At 40.7% G+C, this 27,841-nt stretch overlaps 2 protein-coding genes across 15 annotated transcripts in view; one reads left to right on the top strand and one right to left on the bottom strand.

Moving 5' to 3' along the window:
* THSD4 (thrombospondin type 1 domain containing 4) overlaps positions 1-15,437 on the top strand; it is an 874,264-nt gene extending 858,827 nt beyond the window's left edge. For all 13 annotated transcript variants that reach the window (XM_056572467.1, XM_056572461.1, XM_056572466.1 and 10 more), the window contains 3 exons: positions 9,825-10,004; positions 11,295-11,439; positions 13,521-15,437. In XM_056572467.1, the coding sequence (XP_056428442.1) occupies positions 9,825-10,004; positions 11,295-11,439; positions 13,521-13,663 (468 nt within the window). In that variant the 3' untranslated portion in view covers positions 13,664-15,437. The remainder of the gene's footprint in view (positions 1-9,824; positions 10,005-11,294; positions 11,440-13,520) is intronic.
* A 10,012-nt stretch (positions 15,438-25,449) lies between these two features.
* Positions 25,450-27,841, bottom strand: part of LOC130366920 (bone morphogenetic protein 7-like) — a 59,052-nt gene continuing 56,660 nt past the window's right edge. For both annotated transcript variants that reach the window (XM_056569277.1, XM_056569278.1), the window contains one exon: positions 25,450-27,122. In XM_056569277.1, coding sequence (XP_056425252.1) covers positions 25,830-27,107 — 1,278 coding nt within the window. In that variant the 5' untranslated portion in view covers positions 27,108-27,122 and the 3' untranslated portion in view covers positions 25,450-25,829. The remainder of the gene's footprint in view (positions 27,123-27,841) is intronic.

Raw genomic sequence — 27,841 nt, 5'->3', positions numbered from 1 at the left:
CTAAAATTTTTAGCCTAAAGTCTGTGTGCGTGTTATACGCCGATACCCCCCAGGAAAGGCAGGGGGAGAGAGGCCGTCGCTGCCCGCTTCTCTCCCCCTGCCTTTCCTGGGGTCTAGAGCGCTGCTGTCGGCCCTTTTCACCCCCTGGTTATCGGTGCCGCTGCCCGTTCTGTCCCCCTGACTATCGGTGCCGGCGCCGATAGCCAGGGGGAGAGAAGCGGCGCCGACAGCCAGGGGGAGAGAAGGGGCAGAGGCACCCATTGCCGGCGCCGCTGCCCCGTTGCCTCCCCCCATCCCCGGTGGCATAATTACCGACTCAGGTAATTATGCCACCGGGGATGGGGGGAGGCAACGGGGCAGCGGCGCCGGCAATGGGTGCCGCTGCCCCTTCTCTCCCCCTGGCTGTCGACGCCGCTTCTCTCCCCCTGGCTATCGGCGCCGGCACCGATAGTCAGGGGGACAGAACGGGCAGCGGCGCCGATAACCAGGGGGTGAAAAAGGCCAACAGCAGCGCTATAGACCCCAGGAAAGGCAGGGGGAGAGAAGCGGGCAGCGACGGCCTCTCTCCCCCTGCCTTTCCTGGGGGTATATCGGGGTATACACGCGCACACACGCACCCTCATTTTATCATGGATATTTGGGTAAAAAACTTTTTTTACCCAAATATCCTTGGTAAAATGAGGGTGCGTGTTATAGGCCGGTGCGTGGTATACCCCGATAAATACGGTATATATATATATATATATATATATATATATATATAGGGGCACCCGATACACTGTGCACACCCCTAGACTGAAGTACAAAAGTGTGATAACGGTCAGGACTGCGAGATATTCCCTTGTGGTATATATAAGGGGGCACCCAATACACAGTGCACACCTGACAATGGTCAGGACTGCGAGATATTCCCTTGTGAGCTACTGTGAGTGAGCGCTGGGAAGCTGTCAGTGACAGACAGCTCCCCGCCAATGCGGGTTAGCGCACAGATTAAAGTCTGAAACCGGAAGTGAAATGATGGGATTGTACCCTGGACGATAAGTGGTGATTGTTACCACAAGGGAATATCTCGCAGTCCTGACTGTTGTCATACTTTTGCACTCCAGTCTAGGGGTGTGCACTGTGTATTGGGTGCGCCTATATATATCTTTGCAGTACCAATATTGTTCTCATCAAAGTAGTGAACCATGACCTTTGATGGACACAACTAAGATTGCCCTTTACTCTACTTTGTAGATAATATAAATAGATATCCATCACAGTATAACATATAAATATTGTAGAAGATAAAGACTCCTTTCTTACCTTCAGTTATTTCAATTAAACATCTATAGTTATACAAGAAACAGCAAGTAAAAGAAACGTTAAAACTGTACTTGGGTTCTTCCAGGCTGCCTTTGTACAGTATTCCTTTTTTTTTTTTTTTTTAGGACAGTAGAACTCATACATAATGTATTCAATATAAAAACACATTTGCTCTTATAGTTAGTATTCTGTAAACCATCGCAAGCTGTTATTCTTGTACTGCTGATGTTATAAATACTTCATGGCTCCAAGCACTAGAGGTTCTTTTGTGTACTTCAATAGCATTTAAGGGGTACTCCAGTGGAAAACTTTTTTTTTTTAAATCAACTGGTGCCAGAAAGTAAAACAGATTATTAAATTACTTCTATTAAAAAAATCTTAATCCTTCCAGTACTTATTAGCTGCTGAATACTAAAGAGGAAAGCATTTTCTTTTTGGAACACAGAGCTCTCTGCTGACATCACGAGCACAGTGCTCTTTGCTGACATCTCTGTCCATTTTAAGAACTGTCCAGAGTAGGAGAAAACCCCATGGCAAACATATGCTTCTCTGGTCAGTTCCTAAAATAGACAGAGCTGTCAGCAGAGAGCACTGTACTTGTGATTCAGCAGAGAGCACTGCGTTCCAAAAAGAAAATAATTTCCTCTGTAGTATTCAGCAGCTAATAAGTACTGGAAGGATAAAGATTTTTTAATAGAAGTAATTTACAAATCTGTTTAACTTTCTGGCACCAGTTGATTTAAAAAAAAAAAAAAAAAAAAAAAGTTTTTCACCGGAGTACCCCTTTTAAGCCTTCCTGTGCCTGCATTAGCTTTGGTTCCTGTTTTGAAGAATGAATATCTCTATTAATTTATTATTCTGAGCATTTCAGGTATATATCCATGGCACGCTGTACACATTTCCTTATGTGTTATTATTATGAATATTATAGGTTTCTTTTAAGGACAGTCTATATAAGAATATAATTGCTATGAAGTATGAAATACTAAGACTATGAAAATATAATGTGATATTTATACTGATGCACAATAATGTTAAAAACTCCAGGAGTCAGAACATTAAAGGGGTACTACCGTGCTGACAACTTATCCCCTATCTAAAGGATAGGGGATAAGTTGCCTGATTGCGTGGGGTCCCGCCGCATGGGACCCCAGCGATCTTGCACGCAGCACCCCGCTCTCATCAGGCCTCGGAGCGAACATCCGCCCGGGTCTGATGATGGGGCTACTTTGGCCCCGTGATCGGCAGTCATCAGACCCGGAGCGATGTTCGCTCCGGGGCCTGATGAGAGCGGGGTGCTGCGTGCGAGATCGCGGTGGTCCTTTAGATAGGGGATAAGTTGTCAGCACGGTAGTACCCCTTTAACTACTTTTCCTTTCAGGTTATCGTTTTTTATTAGTCAATATATTGCATTAACTTTATTACTACCAAATAATTTATACACAATAATATACTGGTCAGTGAGATGCAATATATAACAATCATGAAGTCTATGTTTTGTTTTGTAAGCTACTGTTCAACCCCAGGGGAATACAAGCGTTTGCATTCAACAGCACTAGGGAATCCAGGACACTTGCCCTGGACGCCTGGTTGAGCGAAAGAACAAAGAACCACTGGCTCATTTACCCTTATTTACGCTGTAGGCTGCGGTGTGATTTATTCCTGCAACCTACAAGAAGCACTAAGATGATCAGGACTTTGGCGCCTTGACACAGGCCGACCTAGATTATATCACTTCATTGAATGGCCTGTACCAGAGTGGAGAAATACCATGAAGCTTGCCAGATAATGGGAGTTTGTGTTATTCATCTATTAAGTTGGCAAGGGAGTCTCAGCAATTTAGCTGTTGGTGGGGGCTCAGGACTTGGACCCCAATTGATGAAAACTTTGATATGCCAAAAACATTCCCTCAGGTCTTCTATAACAGCTCTGACCTACTCAAGGCATGGTCTTCACAAGACCTCTGAAGGGGTCCTGTGGTATCTGCTTCTAAGTTAGCGAAAGATATTTTAAATAGACACTGTCACTGTTGTAAAGGCATGTAAAAAAGGTGAGTGGTCAGAGTCTGGGTGTTTAGACCCTGGCTGATCATTTTAACAAGCTGGGAGATGTGCACACCAAGTGCAAACTTTCCCAGCTCTTTGCAATGCCATCAAGATGAACCCCTGAAGTTAGTCTATGGACCTGCTCAGTTAATCCTACAGATAGGAGGAAAAGAGGCACTTAGCCATGCTCTCCCTGCTTGTTTTATCAATTGGTCAGGATCTGAACACTCAGATCAGGACTGATCAAAATTTTGGACATGTCTCTCTATGACATGTCAGATTTTTTTTAGTACTGTTTAAGTACTGGACTTGTTTATTATCACTTTCCACAGGTGCCCAATCAGGTTGAGATCAGGAAAATAAACACCTTTTGTTTGGGCACTGTAGTAAAACTCCTGATAAAAAGAAGCCACTGCTGTTATCATGAAGACATATACTTAGTCTGCAACAATGTTTAGCGGTATGGTATGTGTCAAAGTAACATCCACATTACAACCAAAGTTTCCTGGTAGAATGTCACACTGCCTTTACCAACTTATTTTCTTCCTATAGTACATCCTGATGCCATTTATTTTAGGTAAGCAATGCCCATGCACCCAGATATTCAGACAAGGCCACCTTTTTCCATTGCTCCATGGTATAGTTCTGATGTTTATGTGCTAAGTATGGGTGGAAAGGGGTCAGCATGGGCACTGGGACTGGTCGGCAGATAGGCAGGCCCATACACAGCTAAAAGCAATGCACTGTGTGTTCTGAAACCTTTCAACCATAGCCAGCATAAACCTTTTTTCGTGGATACAGGGTACTAACTACTACATCCAGAAAACACATTCACAAGCTGTTTTAAAGATCACTGGTCCAGTCATCATTCCTTAACCTATTGTCAGAACCTGTAGGATTAATCTGCCTTGATAGTGTTTGTTTATTTTGGTTGCTAGGACTACGTCTCTGGGCTTTTCGGTGTGGTTCATTTGCAGCCTATTGGAGTCCTCCTGTTTTTTGCACAGGGTTATATAAGGAAGTCTTTTCCAATTATTCTTTGTCTGTGAAAGAGCTTGTCTCAGAGTAACTAGCATTATTTCCTGATATTGATCTCTGCTTGGCTTTCTGATTACTCTTCTGTATTTGCAAATTTTTACCTCGAAAAATCCTGTTACTGACTCAGCTAGTTTTTGACCCTGACTTTATTGTGTGTTTGTTTAGTTTATTTCTGTTAGTTTGTGTGCCTCCAGCTGTTCCAGTTGGATAAGGAAAGAAAGGGGGGGGGGGGGGGGAAGAGATGGCGCGATATAGTGCGAATTATCTGGGATTACCGGGAGTTTAGGATAGTAGGTAGGGAATCTGCTAACCTTTGCAGGTTGCGCTGTGCAGGCGCAACACTGTGAAGCGCTTTATGCAGGTTCTTTTAGCAGGTCCGTTGGGAGCAGCTGGTCATTGGTCCCGTCGAGGATGGTGGATAATGCAGGGATACAGATGTGGAGGACGGGAATCCTGGCAGGGGTTCCCTTTTTCTTCCAGCAAAAAATGACTTCGGCACTGTGAGCGCTAACACCAGCGGTGTGATGACACGGCGGTCAGGAGTAGCTTGTATCAAACTTTTTATTAATATCATAAAAAGTGGTAATACATAGGGACTACGTGTTTCGGAGAGGCTCCCTCCTTCCTCAGGTCCAAGTTGGACCTGAGGAAGGAGGGAGCCCCTCCAAAACGCGTAGTCCCTATGTATTACCACTTTTATGATATTAATAAAAAGTTTGATTCAAGCTACTCCTGACTCCTATGTCATCATGCCACCGGTGTTAGCGCTCACAGTGCCGAAGCTGTTTTTTGCTGGAAGAACAAGGGAACCCCTGCCAGGATTCCCGTCCTCCACATCTGTATTCCAGCTGTCCCAGAACTTTTGGTCAGTTTTTGTAGTTTATTGTTTTGACTGTGACGCCCATCACTTATTTAGGAATGGACTGACACGGTGGTTGTGGACCCCCTGCCTAGGGTGGGTACACAAGTAGACAGGGACAGAGGGAGTGGGTAGTTCAGGGCTGCGCTCTTTCCCTGTCCTACTTGACATTACACCTATTATAAAAAATGCGTAGATAGATAGATAGATTTACACCATAAAAAGATAAAAGTGAATATTGTGAGAATTGTTATACTACCTTTATGTCACCTAAAGTATGAAGTAGATATAAATAAGATAATTTGCATTTAGACTCTTGAAAAGACCATCTAAATGATATACAGTAAATGAACCTTCTTGTACTTACTATCAAACATATTTATCTTTGTTTATTCCTTGACATATTAATAAAATATTTTTCCCTCTGAGATCTTCCATTACAAAATCCATTACAATATATGTCCTATGAAATTGCATTATGGGAGAAGGTACAATACGGTAATAAATAGAAAAGATGAGCCTGTAAAATCCCACACATGCAGAATGATCTTTACATTGCAAACTGAAGTAAAAGGTCTCTTTTAAAATAATGTTACATCTTATGTCAAAATATTTTACAAGCCAGATGTCCAATAATTTTTTTGTTAAAATATGACACTTAAGTTCATTTTTAAAGGGGCACGTGAAAAATAAGATCAGGTTCAGCTTTCAGGTGCTCCGGTGGGCTGGAAAAGGTGGATACAGTCCTAGAAGAGAGTCTCCTAGGACTGTATCAACCTTTACTAGCCCACCGGAGCACCTGAAAGCTGAACTAATTTATGCAGGCTAATGTCAGCAAACGCCAAGCAAAGAAGTTCGTGACAAATCGAATTACTGGAAGTTCGCTCATCTCTATAACTAACCACTTCTCAGCAGTGCAGCATGTTTAGGTTTGAAGATGGGAACATACACAGAATGTTGACGTTGGCAGTACAACTTCTCATATGTGGCCGCCTATTCCTACTCTGCTTGTTCAATAAAAAAACAGGGTTTGTGTTTGTAAAAATTTTGATTAATATAAGCATATTTATTTACAAAAAGTTATTTTGAAAAAGCTATAGAATCAGATCCACCCCATGGAAATATTGGAGATTCAAGCATTTTACTAGCTGTCAGAAATGGAACAAATTATGGAATAAAAGGGGGACTCCCACACCATTACTGACCCACCGCCAAACCGGTCATGCCGGAGGATGTTGCAAGCAGCAGAATGTTCTCCACGGCATCTCCAGACTCTGTCCCGTCTGTCACATGTGCTCAGTGTGAAACTGCTTTCATCTGTGAAGAGCACAGGGCGACAGTGGCGAATTTGCCAATCTTGGTGTTCTCTGGCAAATGCCAAATGTCCTGCACGGGGTTGGGCTGTAAGCACAACCCCCACCTGTGGACGTCGGGCCCTCATACCACCCTCATGGAGTCTGTTTCTGACTGTTTGAGTGTACACATGCACATTTTTGGCCTGCTCGAGGTCAGTTTGCAGGGCTCTTGCAGTGCTCCTCCTTGCACAAAGGCAGAGGTAGTGGTCCTGCTGCTGGGTTGTTGCCCTCCTACGGCCTCCTCCACATCTCCTGATGTACTGGCCTGTCTCCTGGTAGCGCCACCATACTATAAAAAACTACGCAACACTACTTGACACAGCTCGCATTGGTGTGCCATCCTAGATGAGCTGCACTACCTGAGCCACTTGTGTGGGTTGTAGACTCTGTCTCATGCTACCACTAGAGTGAAAGCACTGCCAGCATTCAACAGTGACCAAAACATCAGCCAGGAAGCATAGGAACTGAGAAGTGGCCTGTGGTCACTACCTGCAGAATCACTCCTTTATTGGGGGAGTCTTGTTAATTGCCTATAATTTCCACCTGTTGTCTGTTCCATTTGCACAACCGCATGTGAAATTGATTGTCAATCAGTGTTTCTTCCTGAGTGGACAGTGTGATTTCACAGAAGTGTGATTGACTTGGAGTTACATTGTGTTGTCTAAGTGTTCCCTTTAATTTATTTTAGCAGTGTATGTTTTTTCAAAGCTATTTATCTACTGAAACACTTCATGGAAAAACTAATCACAGATGGGGTATGCAAAATATAAAACTTAACATTTAATAAAGTACTGGTAAAAAACTGATAACCCCAGTAACACATGGACAAGAAAAAATTGTGAAATGAACATAAGAACCATTCACAGGGAAATACCACAAGGTTGGTAAAGTGTAACTCAAAAACAGAGTAATGCAGCCATCAGGCATATAACTCACGATATGAACCAGGGATATCAGGGTGAACTCAGTCAGGCGAGAGGGCAAATCACTGGGCAATAAAATCCCGTGTGAAGCTACCCCTAACTTGCACAGGCACTGTCGGAGCACTCACCCTAATAAGGGCGACCCCTGCCCTGGTCTATCCCTTTGTCAATCCCTAATCTCCAATCAGGCCGCCTCTCGAGATGGGATCTCCATACAAGGGAACGCCGGGGGCTTGAGCCACAGTACCATCTCCATCTCATCTCTCTCCTGATGACTACGGTGGGAGATTTTTGCTGTTGACATCATTTGGACAGCTATCTATATATGTATACAATTTATGTATCGCTATCTTTTCAAGGCATCTGGCATAGAAGATATATCAGTCATGCTTGCATTGATGTTTTTCTGACTTATAGCTAGTGTGTATATGTAGCTAATATCATAGTACTTAGAGTATTACTGCGTTAGAAAGGTGTGGACGGGGCTAAACATTTTGCCCTGATATTGAATATGCATAACTGATATTCTGGGTTTAAATCAATTTCTGTATGTGAGATGATACTTCGATTCACATAGTTTCATCTAGTCTGCTTTTGTTTCTCTTGCCCGTCTTTATGCATGGTCTAAAATACCAATCCTTGCTTGGAAATTGTGGCTTTAATTAATCTGTCATATGTGAGTTTGCTTTACATGTCGTGCATATTGTGCTTATGTGTACCTATTGCACTTGCTAATATGTGCTTATACGTGCTAAACCTTACATAATTGATTACCCATTTATTTGTTATATTAACTATTTCTATGTATATAACTACTATCCCTCCTTATATCTGGATGTAGACCCACAATGTTTTTGGCATCTAACACAAATTGGGGTCTTTTCTAAGATCTAATTCACTACCACCAATATATTCAGCAGTGGCACCGTCTCTCCTCTCTCCTAACCATTTACATACTACATTGTGTATTTATCACACATAGTTTTAGGGTTATGCCCAGTTAGAGAGGTAGCTGTACCTTTAGCCAGTGAGCCAGTTTTGTGTAGGGTGAGGGTAGCATAGGATAGGAGGCTCCAGCGCGGGACCGTCCTTTTTAGGGCAATAATTCCGCCTAGGGAAAGGGCCTTCAATAGGGACTAGTATAGGGAGTTACAGTCTCCCGATCCCGGCCCCCCAGTTGTCCCTCCCTTTACCCCTCCTTGAGTCATCAAGGTTTAGGGCTGGTCAGATACATAATTTGTATACTTGCTGTGATATCAGTTTACCGATTGACTATATTTTCTAATTTTGATATATGGACCCTGGAGTGGTCGATGTGATCTGTGTTATGTGCTTTATCAGACGCATCTAGAATAAATGTGGTGGATTTTCACCTTATTGTATCAATTATTTTTCTTTTTTGATTATTTTTGCGCATTATTATTTGATTTAGTTGTACCCTTGTTTTATGGTCTCGTAATAAAAGTTTTATTTTAATTGGTCTATTTTTCTGTGATTGATATTTTGGTCGATAGACCTATTATCTGGATTCTGTGATATTTCCTTCTACTGGTGCAGCTCTGGCAGATTTGATATTCAGTGCAAATAACTCCATACATGTTTTGAAGAAAGAAAGTCTACAGCACTTTCCATCTGGAGATATGAATCCTAACATGCAGTTTTAGTAAAATAACACATTTACAATATGGTGAATGCTGTGGTTGTCCTGTTTTCTTAACTTGTATTGGACATCTTGGAATATGTAAAGCCTAAAAGAAATGTAGGTTTTGGTCTGTATTTTGTGGCACAAATGAAAATTGTACAGGGGAAAAAAAAAATAATAATCTAAAACTGTGAGATGAATTATTTTTTTTTTGTGCTCCAGTAAAACATATAGCCCCAAAAATGGCCCAAAAAAGTCTGGTTACATGTCATGTCCTTTTACATCTGCTACAACTGGCAATGTAGACTTAACTAGGAGTGGGAACTGGGAGATGTTTTACCATTTGTAAGTAAAACTGAAATTTTTTGGGCTGCTTTAAATCTTAAAAAAAAATGTGTGAGAACAAAGCCTAATACTTTAAAGTAGTTAACCTAATTTACCTAAGCCCTACCTAAGGGAAACTTTCAGTATAGACAGGGCAGCAAAGGGCCTTGCCATGACACACAGCCTGTATCGCTATGAAACTTTCCTTGAAGGAGAAGAAATAGCTTTTTCTGTGCATGTCAGAAAAAATATTGTATCTTATGATGATTTTCTTAACATAAATTGTCATCCTGGACTTATAAATCATATTAATATATAATATATCTTCCATAGTGTTCTGTTGAATGTGGAAGTGGAACCCAGCAGAGAGATGTGATTTGCATTCACAAAACATCAGAAGGTTTTACAGTGGTGATGCCACAAGAGTGTTCATATCTGGAGCGGCCGCCCAATCAGCAGTCCTGCATTCTCAAATCCTGCGGTGCCAAATGGTTCTTTACTGATTGGAGTACGGTAGGTTATTCTAATATTACTGGATTAACACACACCTGTATACAATTGGTGAAATAAGAATTGAACATGTCATTACTTTTCTCAATACATATATTTCTAAAGGTGCTATTGACATGTTTCTACAAATTTCTACAAAAGTTATTACATACACAGTCATGTGAAAAAGTAAAGTTATGTTTTTGGACATATCTAAAGAGACCAAGATTCGATCTTTATTAAAAGATTAAAGGGGTACTCCGGTGGAAAACTTACATTTTTTTAATCAACTGGTGCCAGAAAGTTAAACAGATTTGTAAATTACTTCTATTAAAAAATCTTAATCCTTCCAGTACTTATTAGCTGCTGAATACTACAGAGGAAATTATTTTCTTTTTGGAACACAGAGCTCTCTGCTGACATCATGACCACAGTGCTCTCTGCTGACATCTCTGTCCATTTAAGGAACTGTACAGAGCAGCATATGTTTGCTATGGGGATTTTCTTCTACTCTGGAAAGTTCTGAAAATGGACAGGTGAGCACTGTGGTCATGATGTCAGCACAGAGCTCTGTGTTCCAAAAAGAAAATAATTTCCTCTGTAGTATTCAGCAGCTAATAAGTACTGGAAAGATTAAGATTTTTTAATAGAAGCCATTTACACATCTGTTTAACTTTCTGGCACCAGTTGATTTAAAAAAAAAAAAAAAAAGGTTTTCCACTGGAGTACCCCATTAATATTGAAGGTTTTAGGTTTATTTTCTCACAACCAGTTGATATACAGAAGTGATCATCTAAAAATGACATCAGTTAGGGTATTCATTGTATGAATAATGTTCCCTGTGCCCTCATATAGTAATAATGCCCCATTGTGGCCAAACAGGAAAAAACCCTAATACCCCACTTGATCATTGTTCCCATGATGAAAGAAGCTGTTGTGTCTACACCATGAAAGTCACAGGGACAGAATGCCTAGACAAGTGTTATGATATCATGTCATTACGTAGGCCAGTGCAGGGATTGTGTCCTGGTGGCTCATAGGCATGAATGACTGCAACCAATAAGAGTGAATGATGAATCAGGGAGCTAACAGAAGGTGGTGACCCAGAGCTCCCTTGTGCAGGGCTAAAAATCTAGAGCTTGTGTCCCAGTTGCCTAATGCTAGAGATGCCCCTGACAGTATCACAGTGCCTACAGCATTCTGAATGTTCTCTTTATGGTTTTCAGAAGTGTATTTTAGCATTTTAATGTTGATTCAAAAAATACGAAAATGTAACCAGTATCATTGGAACTAAATTTCTGATCCTCTGCTTAGTGCTCTAAGTCCTGTGATGGAGGCTTTCGGGTTCGTGAGGTCCGGTGCTTGGCGGATGACATGTCCCACAGTGATAAATGTGAACTGGACCTAAAACCAGCGGAATCTGAACCATGCAACACTCAGGAGTGCATTCCGGAAATAGGTATATCATTAGACCTTTCTCATTTATGGGCTACTCTGTGAAATAAGAAAACACTAATAATGAGTGCAAATAAATAGTGGAAAAGATTTTTACCTTCTATAGAACAATTGTTTTATATTGTGCATCCACTTTTCACAATAGCATAGGCTATTAAAGCTAAGCAGAAAATATTCTCACCGTTTTGTGTACTACTATCCATAGATAAAATATTGATTCAGAGAAATATGGGCTGTAAATACTGTAGGAGCATAAAAGTGCTATATTGTAGATGGGAAATCATCCTTACTTGTGCCATACTCTAGGCTGGTCCCTTCTTTATTAGTGTTGTGCTGATATAAATAGGGTAGCACAGCTAGATATTAATTATATAATAGAAAATAAATAATTTATACTACAGTATATTGATGTAATAGAATGGATTGTGCATGATCACAGTTAAATATCTATGACCTGACAATCGTCCACTATTTTATATTCTTTTCTGTAGAATATGATGTACATTAGGGATTTGTCAATTCTTCTGCTCTGTTCCCGGTAGAGTCTTGGCTTTTCCATATGGGCTCAGTATTTCTGATGGCATGAATAGCACTGTAGACTAAGTTATTATTCCTGCCAAAAGTACTGGAATTCCTGATGAAAAACAAAGTTTGAACAGAGACACATATGGCATATGGTTAACCCTTTATTATATTGTTGGATTGTGCCATGCATCTTTTTATCCAGATCTGATCTAGTGTAAAAAGGGCTTTATATAGTAATTATAACTTATATTTACATAGATCCTACATGAGCAGCATAATAATGTGGTGACCTAGTACATGATGTTGTCCTGTCAGGTAAACATTGCTTCAGGCACTTCTAGTGTCACTGTTTTGGGACCACTACTCCAGGGTATATTGCGTTGTGCTATTTTGTGATTAAAATTTATGTAAACGTTTATCAGTGTTACTGTATCGTTAAGGGAAGTCTGGCGGAGTAAACCATGTGATCCTGATGTCCCTTAGCCTAATCCTTATGTAGTGCAGGGGGGGGGGGGGGTTGGAAGAGGAGCAGTTTAATTGAGAAGAAGGGGAGTGTGTGTTTGGAGTTGGAGTTGAGCTGAGGTGCAGTGGGAAGAGGAGTAAGGAGAAGTCTTTGGGGATTTGAAGGAGGTCCAGGAAGAACTCAAAAGTCTACAGCCCCGCCATTTACAAGCACCCCATCGCACAGGTACAGTTCCAAGCCTGGTGATAAGCTAGAAGATCCTGGAAAATATACAGTAGTTGGTCTAAAGTCAGCGTGGGTTAACATCAGTCATAAACCTAAAGCTTGCAATCTAAAGTATAGAGTCCATAGCAGCCATAATTCAGTCAAGTGAAAGCTACTGCAAGTCCAAGCAAGGCGACAGGCTCCGCAGGGTTACTCTGCACTTGGTGATCTGTACTGTAAATGATATTACCATCCTTCCTGCCTCAGTAAAGGATTTTTCCATAACTATGCATCTGTGCATTGTCCCCAGCCTTTTGCCAAGGAGAACCTTGAAGCGTGGTGGTTAATGCAACCCTGGCATCACAAACTGTGCATCACCCCAATAGCACACCACAATAATCTACATAAAGTTATTTACATAAACACTAAGAATTTTAAAGGATTCCCATATGTAATGCTATAGTTCCTCTCTGACATTTCCAAATGAATTAGACCCCTAACACCACCTCCTATTTGGTTGAGTTCACATGCAGTAAATGTATTGCAGAAAATTCTTTGACTGAATATCTGATAATTTCATCTGAATGGGGCTGTTTATGCTGCAAGTACATAGTTTTCTGCAAGCCATATTAAAATGAGTGGGACAGTTGCAGAAATTTTCCATGTGTAAATGTACAGTTTTTTTTTTTTTTGCATATCCAGTATTTATAAAAACGACACTGAGTGTATTTGTATTATGTACAATGCATAACTTTAAGAAATCTTGTAACTTTCAAGCATTGTCTTGACAAAGTTCTTTCACTTATGGCTGACAAGCATTGCCAAAAGAACTGTCCAGATTTTCTTTCTTTTATTTCTAAAATAACTTTTATAACTTTTTTACTTTTCTACAGATGAGCAATGCAAAGATAAATACTACAACTGCAACGTGGTAGTCCAGGCCAGGCTTTGTGTATATGCCTATTACAAGACTGCTTGTTGTGCTTCCTGCTTGAAAGCAGCCAGTAGACAATCAGGATTCCTAGGACCAAGATAACAACTACTGAACCCTTTACCCAGGACAGGAGGCGACAGCTGAATAGTGACATTTATTGATCTGCTTTCGCTGCCTCTGGCTGTACAGTAGAAACTTCTCATTTTATGCCACATGGGACTTCATTACCAGCGACATAGCTCTTTCAATGCCACAACTTTTATAGGAATGTTTGACTTTTTTTTTACAATCCGAGCTGAGAATTTTTCACACTATTTTGAACTTGACATTGTGCACACTGTTGGAACAAGACAATACCCATTCTTCACCAGTTAGAAGAGCCAAATAGAAAGAGGCACAGATTTGGCATCTATTTTTTTTACTTGGAGTTATTGTGGGTATTTTGTGTTCTGTAAATAATCATGAAATGTTGTAGTTTAATGAGATGGGGATGTCTGATTAGCAATCTTGTAAATAATGATTTTATATATAAAATGGAAATACTGCAGTCTTTTGGCTTCTGTTAGTACGACATAATACATTTGAGTATAATTCTGTTGGGTGAAAGGACTTGGGCTTAAGAATTTCTCAAGAACAAATAGTGGGTCACAGTTGGTAATCTTAGAAGCTGCTGATTCAAGTGCATTGTAACTATTGTAAAAACCTATATTAGACAATGGGGGATATTTATCAAAGTTGTCTATGTCCCGCATCAATATAGACCAAACTACAGAGGGTTAGTCTGGTCTATTGTGCACCTAATTTATCAAATGGCGCACAGCTCTTGATCAATTCTGTGCACAGACTGCATGATCTATGCTTTAGTCTATATTTAAACCTGCTCCAACATGGTCTGACATTTCGGTGTACTTTCAGCCTATGCGACTTGTCGCTGAAAATTCGCTTTTGATAAATTCAGCACCAATGCATTTTTCAATGCATTTCAGTCTAAAATAGACTTGCATGCATCATGTTCTAAAAATCCTCTAGAGCAAAAGTCGCAGAAAAGTCGCACATATTTAGACTGCGACATTCTGTGCGACAAATTTAGACAAGAAAAACCAGTCTAAATCCTTTGATAAATCTCCCCCAATGTGTCAAACAGATATTCAGTTACAAAAATCTCACTTCTTCCCAGTCATTACCCCTTTACATGTGCACTATATACAGTTACTGCAAAACAAGCAGTACCCTATTCCTTCAATATTTGTGTTCAACCTTGCAATAAGGATCTATTATTTTAAAAGGGATAAATGGACTTATGAATTGCAGGCCAGTCATATCCATTGTGTAGTATAATTACTAATATTGAACTATTTTACCAGTGATGCCTAGTACCTATTAAATTGCCTTCATGGGAACTACAGCTGCAATTTTACTATCTACTAAATGACATTACAGTGTTTACTTCTCATATGAAAACTATATGTGCATAAAATTTATTTTTCTTGGAATAGTTCATTTTTATTTTATGATTACTAACCTACTTTTTTTGTTTTTGCCAAAACTTAAAGAGGTTGTATGAAATAAGGAAAAATATTTTTTCCAGCAGCATTGCCACTCTTGTCCATGGGCTGTGTCTGGTATTGCAGTTCAGTCTGAATTAAGTAACGACTGCGTTATCAGACACATCCCGTGCATAAGAACAGTCTGTTTCTGGATAAATTGCAGACTCTTTGTCTAATCTTACAGATCAAGGAACATGGAATGTATTAAAGGGTTGAATCTGTATTCGTTTTAATGCAGAACAACTGCAATATAAACTGCACTCAAATACTATAGATTATTCATTAATAACCAGCTGTATTGACTATCTTAAATAAAAATAAAAAACTGACTTGTTTGATAATTGCAAGAAACCTAACTAGAATGATATCAGACCTGTTTTCATAGACACTAGCCTTATCTTGATGTTTGAGGCTATTCTTGGGTTCCATACTTCATTCTCCACTTCTTTCTCATTGAATTACAGCCTGATGTAAAATGACAAAATTAAGCATGCTCACCTTTGTTGGTCCAGCACCGGCAATCCATTCCACCATAGTGCCTCTGTTCACTTCCCCTGATGACGTGTACCCCAGCACTGTTGATGTTCCAAGCCTCGAAGATTGGCTACAGTTCGCCTTATTTTGTTATTTTACAGCCCTGGACAGTTGTATAGCATTAATTAAATCAGAGAGCCTCTTTACTTTCAATAGGTTTTTATTAAGATTTTTCATTTAACAGTGTACAAGCAGGCGCCAACATGGTGCAAAAAGGGTTTACAAACCATAAACAGTACATGAAATACCTGACAGCGGACTTAGGCTTTAATTGCACCAGTCAATTTGTGAATATTCACCAAGTAATAAAAGAGAACATAGGAGAATAGCTTCAAACAAAGTATTCCTACCCGTGCCAATTATCTGCTCAGGCCGTACCCCTCTTCGTAGTAGCATCTACTTAGTGTGACTAGTAATACATATAAAAGGATCTTCTTACTTCAGATGTCTCTACAATAAGTGGAAGAGATCCACAGATGCCATCTTGTGGAAAAGGATTTGTATTTGCCTGCACCTAATGATAATATTTTTTCATACGAGTATGTTGTGTTTAATTTGCTCAGAAAAGTCTCTATAGAAGGTATGTTCTTGGATTTCCAGTGGCTTGTTACTGCTATCTTAGCAATGATACATACTAGACAAAAAAGATCTCTGTGTAGGTGGTCGACCAAGTTTTTGCCTGCGGTCAGGAAATCGCATACGGCAGAAAACGTAGCCGACCGGAGGCTGCGGTTCACTCCGGTCGGCTCATAGACATGCATTAAATACGGTTCCCGTATACGGCTGAGTGCGGGCGACGCGATTAAGCCCCTCCCAGTCGTATACGGGAACCGTAAATACAAACCGTAGTGTGAACCCAGCCTCAGTTGAACTCCTAAGTATTGTATTCCTCAGTCTCTCCTGTCCATTTCATATGTTGTGCAAAGCTGAGTAATCTGTTGAGAAGTGAGGTTTAATGGCAGGGCATGGGTTTTAGTATTGTTAAGTTTGTAGTATGATAGCGAATTATAGGTGGCTATGGCTTCTATTAATGTCAACATCGACCTCTTTGGATTGGTTAGCGTTAGTATAACATCATCTGCATAAAGTGAGATGGTGTGGGAGTATGCTCCAGTTTTGACCCCAGCTATATCTGGGTGACTTCTAATAGATTGTGCCATAGATTGAATATAAATTAGGGGGGACAGAGGGCATCCCTGTCTAGACCCGTTTGTGATGTCGAAGGCAGCTGAAATAGCTTCATTGGCTAGTACCCTAGCAGTGGGACAAGAATAGAAGGAGGTGACGGCTGTAAATATATTCCCCCAAAATCCCATAGTGTCTATGACAAAAAAGGCAAAAGACCACCGAAGGTGGTCAAACGTCTTCTCAGCGTCCAGTGCCAATATTATTGTGGGGGTGGAGAGTGTTTCTATATGGTGGAGGATGCTTATAAGTCTTCTCGTGCTATCGGACATTTGTCTGCCAGAGACAAATCCTGCCTGATCTTGGGATACAAGTGATGGAAGCACTAAGACTAAGCGGGAAGCTAACAATTTAGCGTAGATTTTGATATCCTGATTTAGGAGGGAAATTGGGTAATAGTTTTGCAGAAGTTCAGTCAATTTACCCGGCTTAGGGAGAGTGGTTATATGGGCCTGTAGGTTTTCGGAGGGCAAAGATCCAGCAGTCATCGCTTCTTAGCAGAAGCGGCTAAGTGGGGATGTCAGGATATCACAGAATTGTTTATAGTAGCTACTAGCAAACCCATCTGGGCCAGGGGCTTTACCCATCTGGAAGAGAGCAAAATTGTTTTGTGATTTCTTCTTCCACAATATGCCTATAAAATTTTTGGAGCTGAGCCTCCGTAAGAACTGTCAGGTTGAGAGCCTTCAGGTAGCTCAGAATGGACTCGTTAGCATTCGGGAGATCTGATTCCTTAAGATTATGTAATTGAGCATAGTACAATTGGAAGCCATTGGCTATGCTACTGGGAGTGGATAGTTTTTCTTTAGAGATGGGGTGAAATAAATAGGGTATTTTGGATTTCACCTGTCTCTTTTTAAGGCGATTAGCCAATAATTGCCCGGACTTGTCCTGAGAGTAATACATAGCTACGCTTTTTCTGTGGGCTCTCTCATAAACTGCTAGTAAGTGGAGGCGAAGGTCCCGTCGCAAGGACGAGACCTGCACCCCCAGATCGGCAGAGGGCAAGCACTGGTTGGCCAATTGAACAGATTTTAGCTGTGACAGAAGATTATTAATTTGTAAGTCGCGTTGCTTTTTTAAATACGAGCTGTATTTTATACACAGTCCTCTAATAACAGCCTTGTGTCAGAACCCAATTTAACCCCTTAAGGACCAAGGACGTACTGGTACGTCCTTGGTCCTGCTCCCGTGATATAACGCTGGGTTACACGGTAACCCCGCATCATATAACGGCAGGACCGGCCTCATAGTGAAGCCGGGACCCGCTGCTAATAGCGCGCAGCGCCGATCGTGGCACTGTGTGCTATTCACCCTTTAGCCACGCGCTCAGAGCTAAAAGTGAAAGTAAAAACTGCCGGTTAGCTCAGTGGGCTGTTCGGGATAGCCGCGGCGAAATCGCGGCATCCCGAACAGCTTACAGGACAGCGGGAGGGTCCCTACCTACCTCCTCGCTGTCCGATCGCCGAATGACTGCTCAGTGCCTGAGATCCAGGCATGAGCAGTCAAGCAGCAGAATCACCGATCACTGGTTTCCTATGGGAAACCAGTGATCAATGATAAAGATCAGTGTGTGCAGTGTTATAGGTCCCTATGGGAGCTATAACATTGCAAAAACAAAGTGGAAAAAAAAGTGAATAAAGATCATTTAACCCCTCCCCTATTAAAAGTTTGAATCACCCCCCTTTTCCCATAAAAAAAAAAAACAGTGTAAACAAAAATAAAAACAAACATATATGGTATCACCGTGTGCAGAAATGTCCGAATTATAAAAATATATTGTTAATTAAACCACTCGGTCAATGGCGTATGCGCAAAAAAATTCCAAAGTCCAAAATAGTGCATTTTGTCACTTTTTATATCATTTAAAAATGAATAAAAAGCGATCAATAAGTCCTATCAATGCAAAAATGATACCACCCCATACACGGAAAAATAAAAAAGTTATAGGGGTCAGAAGATGACAATTTTAAACGTATTAATTTTCCTGCATGTAGTTATGATTTTTTCCAGAAGTACGACAAAATCAAAACCTATATAAGTAGGGTATCATTTTAATCGTATGGACCTACAGAATAAATATCAGGTGTCATAGAAACGGAAGCCCCCAAGTGTTACAAAACTGCATTTTTTTTCAATTTTGTCGCACAATGATTTTTTTTTCCGTTTCACCGTAGATTTTTGGGCAAAATGACTGATGTCATTACAAAGTAGAATTGGTGGCACAAAAAATAATCAATCATATGGATTTTTAGGTGCAAAATTGAAAGAGAGTTATGATTTTTTTAAAGGCAATGAGCAAAAAACGAAAATGCAAAAACGGAAAACCCCCCGGTCCTTAAGGGGTTAATGAGCTATCCCTATTATATATAAACATTTATTGTTGTCAACCGTATTAGTGAATGTTGCATATATCAACATTTACCTTGGTCTTGGAAAAGGAAACCTAGGCAGCCACGAGGGCTGTAAATCTCCCTAGAAATGATTGAAAAGGATTAATATGCACATCAGATTATTAGACGGGGTCCAGTATCTTTGTCAGTATCTGTGGCTACAATCAACAGCGGGTCCAAAACACGGGGGGTGGGGGAGAGTGCATCTGTTTTCATTAGTTTTTTTGGGTTTGTTCTAATCCTGTTTTCAGCTACAAACACTGACCAAAACTTCTACGTTTGAACCTTGCCTAAAAGCTATTTTTCAGAACACTGATCATTTATTGATCGTTTCAGAAATCATTCAGCTTGAATAGGATGTACAGTACAGATGTTGCCAGGGTTATGTTGAGTGTGTTTCCTGGTGTATTGGGTTATCCCTTTCCAACACACTGATCACAATAAGGGCAGTAGATAAAAGGGGTACTCTGGTGGAAATTTGTTTTTAATTTTTAAATTTTTTTTTTTAAATCAACTGGCGCCAGAAAGTTAAACAGATTAGTAAATGACTTCTATTAAAAAAATCTTAATCCTTCTAGTACTTATTAGCTGCTGAATGCTACAGAGGAAATTATTTTCTTTTTTGGAACACAGTGTTTCTGCTGACATCTCTGTCCATTTTAGGAACTGTCCACAGCAGCATATGTTTGCTATGGGGATTTTCTTCTACTCTGGACAGTTCTTAAAATGGACAGAGATGTCAGCAGAGAGCACTGTGGTCATGATGTCAGCAGAGTGCTCTGTGTTCTAAAAAGAAAAGAACTTCCTCTGTAGTATTCAGCAGCTAATAAGTACTAGAAGGATTAAGATTTTTTAATAGAAGTCATTTACTAATCTGTTTAACTTTCTGGCGCCAGTTGATTTAAAAAAAAAAAAATAAAAAAAAACATTTCCACTGGAGTACCCCTTTAACCACTTAAGGACCCAGGGCGTATCCATACGCCCGTGGGAATTTCGGTCTCCGCCGTGTGCCGGGCCGGGGTGACTGCTGATATCAATCAGCAGGCACCCCGCGCAGATGTCCAGGTGGGTCATCAGAACATTTCCCCCCCCCCCCCCCCCCCGGCGGCGATCGGTGCAAATCGCAAGTGAAGTTGTCTAAGACACCCACGATCTCCCTGTAGGCATAGGAGTGAGGTGGCAGGGGTGCCACCCCTCCTATCCCTGCTATTGGTCTGCTATTGATCGTCAGAGGCGACGACCAATAGCAGACCGGGGGCGGTTAACTTTAGTTTTCCCCGTCCTGCCCACCCACAATAGGCGGGGCAGAACGGGGAACCGAAGGGGACCAGGCGCTGGCATCCACTTACTGATCTGGGGGCTGCTGCGACGGTGATCGGCGGGCGGCGTGACGTGCGTCAGAAGAGGACGGCTCCTGGGATCCTACGGAAGCCGTAAGTTGATCTGGAGGGCTACAGTCTGAGACTGTGGTCTCTAAACTATATCCCTCCAGATCTTGCAAAACTACAACTCCTAGCATGCCCACATAGCTGTTTGTTGTCTGGGCATGCTGGGAGTTGTAGTTTTGCAACAGCTGGAGGCACACTGGTTGGAAAATACTGAGTTAGGTAACAGAACCTAACTGAAGGTTTTCCAACCAGTGTGCCCCCAGCTGTTGCAAAAGTACAACTCCCAGCATGCACGGTCTGTCAGTACATGCTGGGAGTTGTAGTTTTGAAACAGCTGGAGGCTTGCCCCCCCCCCCATATGTGAATGTACAGGGTACATTCACACGGACAGGTTTACAGTACATTTCCTGCTTCAAGTTTGGGCTGCGGCAAATTTTTCGCCGCAGTGCAAACTCCTAGCGGGAAATTCACCGTAACACACCAGTGCGAATGTACCCTAAAAACACTACACTACACTAACATAATAAAGGGTAAAACACTACATATACACCCCTGTACACTGTCCCCCCCCCCAATTAAAGTTTAAAACGTCTTGTACGGCAGGGTTTCTAAAACGAAGCCTCCAGCTGTTGCAAAACAACAGCTCCCAGCATTTCTGGACAGCCACTGACTGTCCAGGCATGCTGGGAGTTTAGCAACAGCTGGAGGCACCCTGTTTGGGAATCACTGGTGTAGAATACTCCTTATGTCCACCCCTATGCAATCCCTCATTTAGTCCTCAAATGCGCATGGCGCTCTAATTTCGGAGCCCTGTGGTATTTCAAGTTAACAATTTAGGGCCACGTATCTCCGTACTCGGGAGAAATTGCACTACATATTTTGGGGGTCTTTATTTCCTTTTACCGCTTGTGAAAAGGAAAAGTTGGGGGCTACACCAGCCTGTTAGTGTAAAAAAATAAAAAAATTTACACTAATATGCTGGTGTTGCCCCATACTTTTTATTTCCACAAGCGGTAAAAGGAAAAAAAAGACCCCCAAAATTTGTAGCGCAATTTCTCCTGAGTACGGAAATACCCCAGATGTGGGCGTAAAATGCTCTGCGGAGGCACAACAAGGCTCAGGAATGAGAGCGCACCATATACATTTGAGGCCTAAAGTGGCGATTTGCACAGGGGTGGCTAATTTTACAGCGGTTCTGACAAACGCAAAATAAATACCCACATGTGACCCCATTTTGGAAACTACAACCCTCACGGAACGTGACAAGGGGTATAGTGAGCCTGAACACCCCACAGGTGTTTGACGAATTTTCGTTGAAGTTGGATGGGAAAATGAAATTTTTTTTTTTTTTTTTTCACTAAAGTGCTGGTGTTACCCTAAATTTTTAATTTTCACAAGGGAAAATAGAAAAAAAAGCCCACCCCAAATTTGTAACCCCATCTCTTCTGAGTAAGAACATACCCCATATGTGAATTTAAAGTGCTCTGCGGGTGAACCACAATGCTCAGAAGAGAAGGAGCGCCATTGGGATTTTGTAGAAAAAAATTTGTCCGGAATTGAAGGCCACATGTGTTTACAAAGCCCCCATGGTACCAGAACAGTGGACCCCAACACATGTGACCCCATTTTGGAAACTACACCCCTCATGTAATGTAATAAGGGGTACATTGAGAATTTATGCCCCACAGGTGTCTGACAGATTTTTGGAACAGTGGTCCGTAAAAATGAAAAATTTTATTTTTCATTTGCACAGCCCACTGTTCCAAAGATCTGTGGGGTGTAAATACTCACTGCACCCCTTATTTAATTCTGTGAGGGGTGTAGTTTCCAAAATGGGGTGACATGTGGGGGGGTCCACTGTTCTGGCACCACGGGGGGGCTTTGTAAACGCACATGGCCCCTGACTACCATTCCAAACGAATTCTCTTTCCAAGAGCTCAATGGCGTTCCTCCTCTTCTGAGCATTGTAGTTCGCCAGCAGAGCATTTTATGTCCTAACATGGGGTATTTCTATACTCAGAAGAAATGGGGTTACAAATTTTGGGGGTCATTTTCTCCTATTACCCCTTGTAAAAAACAATGTAAAATTTTAGGGGAAAAACTGCATTTTAGTAAAAAAAAAAAAAAAAAAAAAAGGGGGCTTCATTTACACATCCAACTTTAACGAAAAATCGTCAAACACCTGTGGGGGTGTTAAGGCTCAGCGGACCCCTTGTTACGTTCCTTGAGGGGTGTAGTTTCCAAAATAGTATGCCATGTGGGTACTTTTTGCTGTTCTGGCACCACAGGGGCTTCCTAAATGCGACATGCCCCCAAAAAAAACATTTCAGCAAAAGTTGCTTTCAAAAAGCCAAATGTGACTCCTCTTCTGAGCATTGTAGTTCGCCCGCAAAGCATTTTACGTCCTAACATGGGGTATTTCCATACTCAGAAGAGATGGGGTTACAAATTTGGGGGGGCATTTTCTCCCATTACCCTTTGTAAAAATGGTAAATTTGGGGGAAAAAACTGCACTTTAGTGTGACATTTTTTTTCCATTTACACATCCGATTTTAATGAAAAGTTGTCAAACACCTGTGGGGTGTTAAGGCTCACTGGATCCCTTTTTACGTGCCTTGAGGGGTGTAGTTTCCAAAATGGTATGCCATGTGGTGTTTTCTGCTGTTCTGGCACCATAGGGGCTTTCTAAATGCGACATGCCCCCAAAAACCATTTAAAAAAAAATTCACTCTCCAAAATCCCATTGTCGCTCCTTCGTGTCTGTGCCCTCTACTGCGCCCACCGAACACTTGACATACACATATAAGGTATTTCCTTTCTCAAGAGAAATTGGGTTACAAATTTTTGGGGCTTTTTCTCCTATTTCCACTTGTAAAAATTCAAAAACTGGGTCTACAAGACCAGAAAAAAAAATGAAGATTTTGAATTTTCTCCTTCACTTTGCTGCTATTCCTGTGAAACACTTAAAGGGTTAACACATTTACTGAATGTCATTTTGGATACTTTGAGGGGTGCAGTTTTTATAATTGGGTAATTTGTGTGGTATTTCTAATATGAAGGCCCTTCAAATCCACTTCAAAACTGAACTGGTCCCTGAAAAATTCCGATTTTGAAAATTGTGAAAAATTTGAAAATTGCTGCTTAACTTTGAAGCCCTCTGATGTCTTCCAAAAGTAAAAACATGTAAACTTTATGATGCAAACATAAAGTAGACATATTGTATATGTGAATCAACGTATAATTTATTTGGAATATCCATTTTCCTTATAAGCAGAGAGCTTCAAAGTTAAAAAAAATGCAACATTTTCAATTTTTTCATAAAATTTTGGAATTTTTCACCAAGAAATGATGCAAGTATCGACAAAATTTTACCACTAACAAAGTAGAATATGTCACGAAAAAACAATCTCAGAATCAGAATGAAAAGGTAAAAGCATCCCAGAGTTATTAATGCTTGAAGTGACAGTGGTCAAATGTTCAAAAAATGGCCGGGTCCTTAAGGGGTTAAGAAGTAATGTTAAAATTAAGTTTGTGTAGAGAGTTAGAATACTTCTCCACTGCTGGTGTGCAGCACAATATCATAATATGCCATGTAAGACATGCTTTTACAGACCTAAATGTCTCAGTATAGGAGAAAAGTACAAATCACATCCTGTGTAGCCTTACATTTAAGTAAATAGACAATATATATAATTAAAAGGGTATTTTTGAGACCTTTCTTCCTTTAAAACTGCGAAAGATCTGGGTAAAAAACAAACAAACAAACACTCACCTGTCAACAATCCTCTACAGTTGGCATTTCCTCTTATCCAACCAGATGCACAGGAAGTGAATGCTTAGTCAATGACTGCTTGGGGCGGGTCACCGTTGTAGCCAGTGATTGGCTGAGCAGTCATTTCCTGTGCATCATAGAAGAGGAAGCACTGATAGCAGGGACAGACACCATCAGAATGACACCAGAAAAGGATCACATTTTGTTTTTTTACCCACATTCTAAGCAGCTTTAAAAGGGGTTGTGCGCTGCCCTGCCTTTCGGAGCTCCGCATGCAGCGTCCGGAAGTTCATTACTCCGAACGCTGTGTGCGGGCTTCCGTGTTCGCCGCTGCCAGGCGTGACATCACGCCCGGCCCCCTCGTGACGTCATGCCCACCCACTCTACCAAAGTCTATGGGAAGGGGGTGTGACAGCGGTCGCGCCCCCTTCCCATAGACTTTCGTTGAGGGGGCGGGCGTGACATCACGATGGGGCCGGGTGTGACGTCACGCCCGGCAGCCACAAACACAGCGTTCGGAGTAATGAACTTCCAGATGCTGCGTGTGGAGCTCCGAAAGGAAGAGCAGCGTACAACCCCTTTAAAATTGAGAAAGGTGTCTCTTTGATGCCCCTGAAATACAATACTCTATATACTTCCAGTAGATTACCTAAAAATTTGTTTACTGCATGTATTAACAAATTACATACATTCTATTTTTTTCCTTAATGCATGCAACATAATTTCTAGGACACATACTGGAAATATTTCTTCACAATGAGAATAGGGGTAAAAATGAAAATCAGAGGAAAACAAAATGATAATTTAAAGCAAAATAACCATTTATTTTCACTTTTTATAAGAATGAAGTATATTAGTATGATGTAAAAGACGATTGCTCAGTGATTTTAATATCTGGCAACAGCATTTATTTTTCCTTATTTAATAGGGCCAAGCTTGTCAATTCTATTATGATGCAATTGCCATTTCATTCAAATAAAAAGTCAATTAAAATATATGCAATATTTCCACTATAAAATAAATCCTTAAAAAAAAAAAAAAAAAAAAAAAAAGGTTGTCATGTAATCTTTAAAAACACAATACACATTCATCTGTAACCTAGAGTACTAGAAAGTGACTTCATTTATAGTGGAAAGATTAAACAAAAATGTCACAGTTGGAGTGTTTTTTTTTTTTTTCTTTCATCTCGGTTTTAGCTCAATGTTCTTAAAATCCTCTCTCCAGGATGTCTTTTTGATCAAGAGGGGAATCAGAATAAGGAAGAATGAATATGTTTTCCCACCTACTTGTGCTAAGTTCCAGTCTTCTTCTTGAGAAAGGGATACATGTGGCAGAAATTATCTGTAAGGGGACTGAAAACAGTGGTCCCTGTGATAGAACATCATATTTCAATGAAAAACTATTTAACATTTTAAAAGGTCAATGACATAGCAAGCCTTCTCTGGAGGTCTAGTGACAGCCACAGGATCGAACCACCATGTTTCTGTACTTCTTTAATATAACATTGGAACTATCATCAAAATACAAGACTGATATTCCTTGGAGTTCTGTAGGGGAACAACACGGTTTAGGGACAGTCTCTGGATTAATAAAGTGAACCAGAGTTTGGACAATTGCATGGTTGGTGGCATTCATGTACGAGTTCAGTGGAAAAGCACATTCTCCATCACAGTAGTAAGCAGCATAACCTTCTGGGGCAATGATCCAATCTTGCCAACCAAGATCACGGAAACTCACATATAGTTCATGCTTCTTACAAGCCTGTTTTAAGTAACGCCGACCACCAAGAGGGCTACTACTCATGAAACCATCTGTCACATTACCTAATGGTAGCTCTTCATGTTCTTTAGATCCTTTAGCTTTGTCTTGATTCCAATTTTTTCCACTGGTAGACCGTACACTACGAAGGTGGATAGTTTCTGATCTAAAAAAAGCCACTATAAATGGCTGCTTCTCCTGTGAACCATTTCGGCCAACTAAACCTACAAATCCTGGTTGAATTATTTTCTTGTCCATAGTCTCAATCACCAGTTGTAGGTTAAGACTGTACTGTGGATTTAGTCCCCAATCATTCCTAGATGCAGTAATGTCCAAGGTCAACCACCCAAGGTCGGATCCGTAGATAATTTCTGTGTTAAGCCTACGCAATGTACTTGGGTGTTCTTGAATCACCTGGTAGACACTTATCTGGTATGATTCATTGCAGGGGATTTGTTCTTTATAGATTCTTAGCTCCGCAGCTGTTAACTGTTCCCCCGCAGGTATGTCTGCAAGATTAAATCTCAGCTCTTTACTGTAGCACTGGTGACAAACTTCAGTGTCATTCTCTTGCAAGTTGACAAAACTCATTACTAGATCAGCATCAGCAAGAAAGTGGTTTTCCTGTAAACTAACAAATGAAGGTTCTTCATCCATGAAAAATTGTTTAAATAATGGAATCTCCACATTTTGTTCTTCTCTGACATTCATTGAATTATATAAGTCCATCATAAACATTGGAGCGGATTTAGGTTTCTCCTGTAAGTGAGGTCTTGGTCTATGTGGCAATCCCAAGACGGATAAAATTTCTTTTTGGATCTCTCTACGTTCATGGCCTCTTAACCGTCTCTGTATAAAATTGGACTGAGTAGCATGTTCAAGAGTTGGATCTGCTGTTACAAGTCTTGTAATGTAAGATACAAATAAATAATTTATAAAGTTCCTTCCGTGGGATGTTTTTAATGTCATTTCCACAGGATCTTACTGCAAAGCAAAAAAAATATAATAATAATTACGAAAACCACACAGATAACTGGAAACAAAGTATAAACATGGGATGGTTTTAAAAAAATAAATAAATAAATAAGATACTGGTAGACCAATAAAGACATCAAAGCTCAAGCATTAAAAAAGTATTGTGAATGTCAATATTTATTACAGCTGTTAATAAAATAAAGATCAGCTGTTGATATGGTCATTCTGGAAACATGTTAATTGATAAGTGTTAAACATCCACATGACAACCAGCACAAATCCAAGCAAAATGTGTTAAATCTGCTGCTCGTGTCATAATGTTGATTTGCCTTTATGGACAACAAACACCATCCTGCACAGAAGACTTGTTTCCCAAACAGGCTGCCTACAGCTGTTGCAAAACTCCCAGCCTTCCAGGACAGTCAATGGCTGTCAGGCAATACTGGAAGTTGTTGTTTTGCAACAGCTGGAAGCTCAGTTTAGGAAACACTGCCGTATGAGACGTTTTTTATTTTTATTGGGGGGGGGGGGGGGAGGGAGAACTTGTAAGGGGGTGTGTATGTAGTGTTTTACTTTTTATTTTGTGTAAGTGTAATGTAGTGATTTTAGGGTACATTCACACGGGCGGGGGTTCACAGTGAGTTTTCCGCCGGGAGTTTAAGCTGTGGCGGAAAATTTGCTGTAAACCCCCACCCATGTGATTCTACCCTGTACATTCACATGGGGAG

The sequence above is a fragment of the Hyla sarda genome, chromosome 4 (assembly GCF_029499605.1).
Source record: "Hyla sarda isolate aHylSar1 chromosome 4, aHylSar1.hap1, whole genome shotgun sequence".
NCBI classification, from domain to species: Eukaryota; Metazoa; Chordata; class Amphibia; order Anura; family Hylidae; genus Hyla; species Hyla sarda.
Note: the sequence above shows the minus strand (reverse complement) of the source record. Positions and strands in the feature narration are given on the sequence as shown.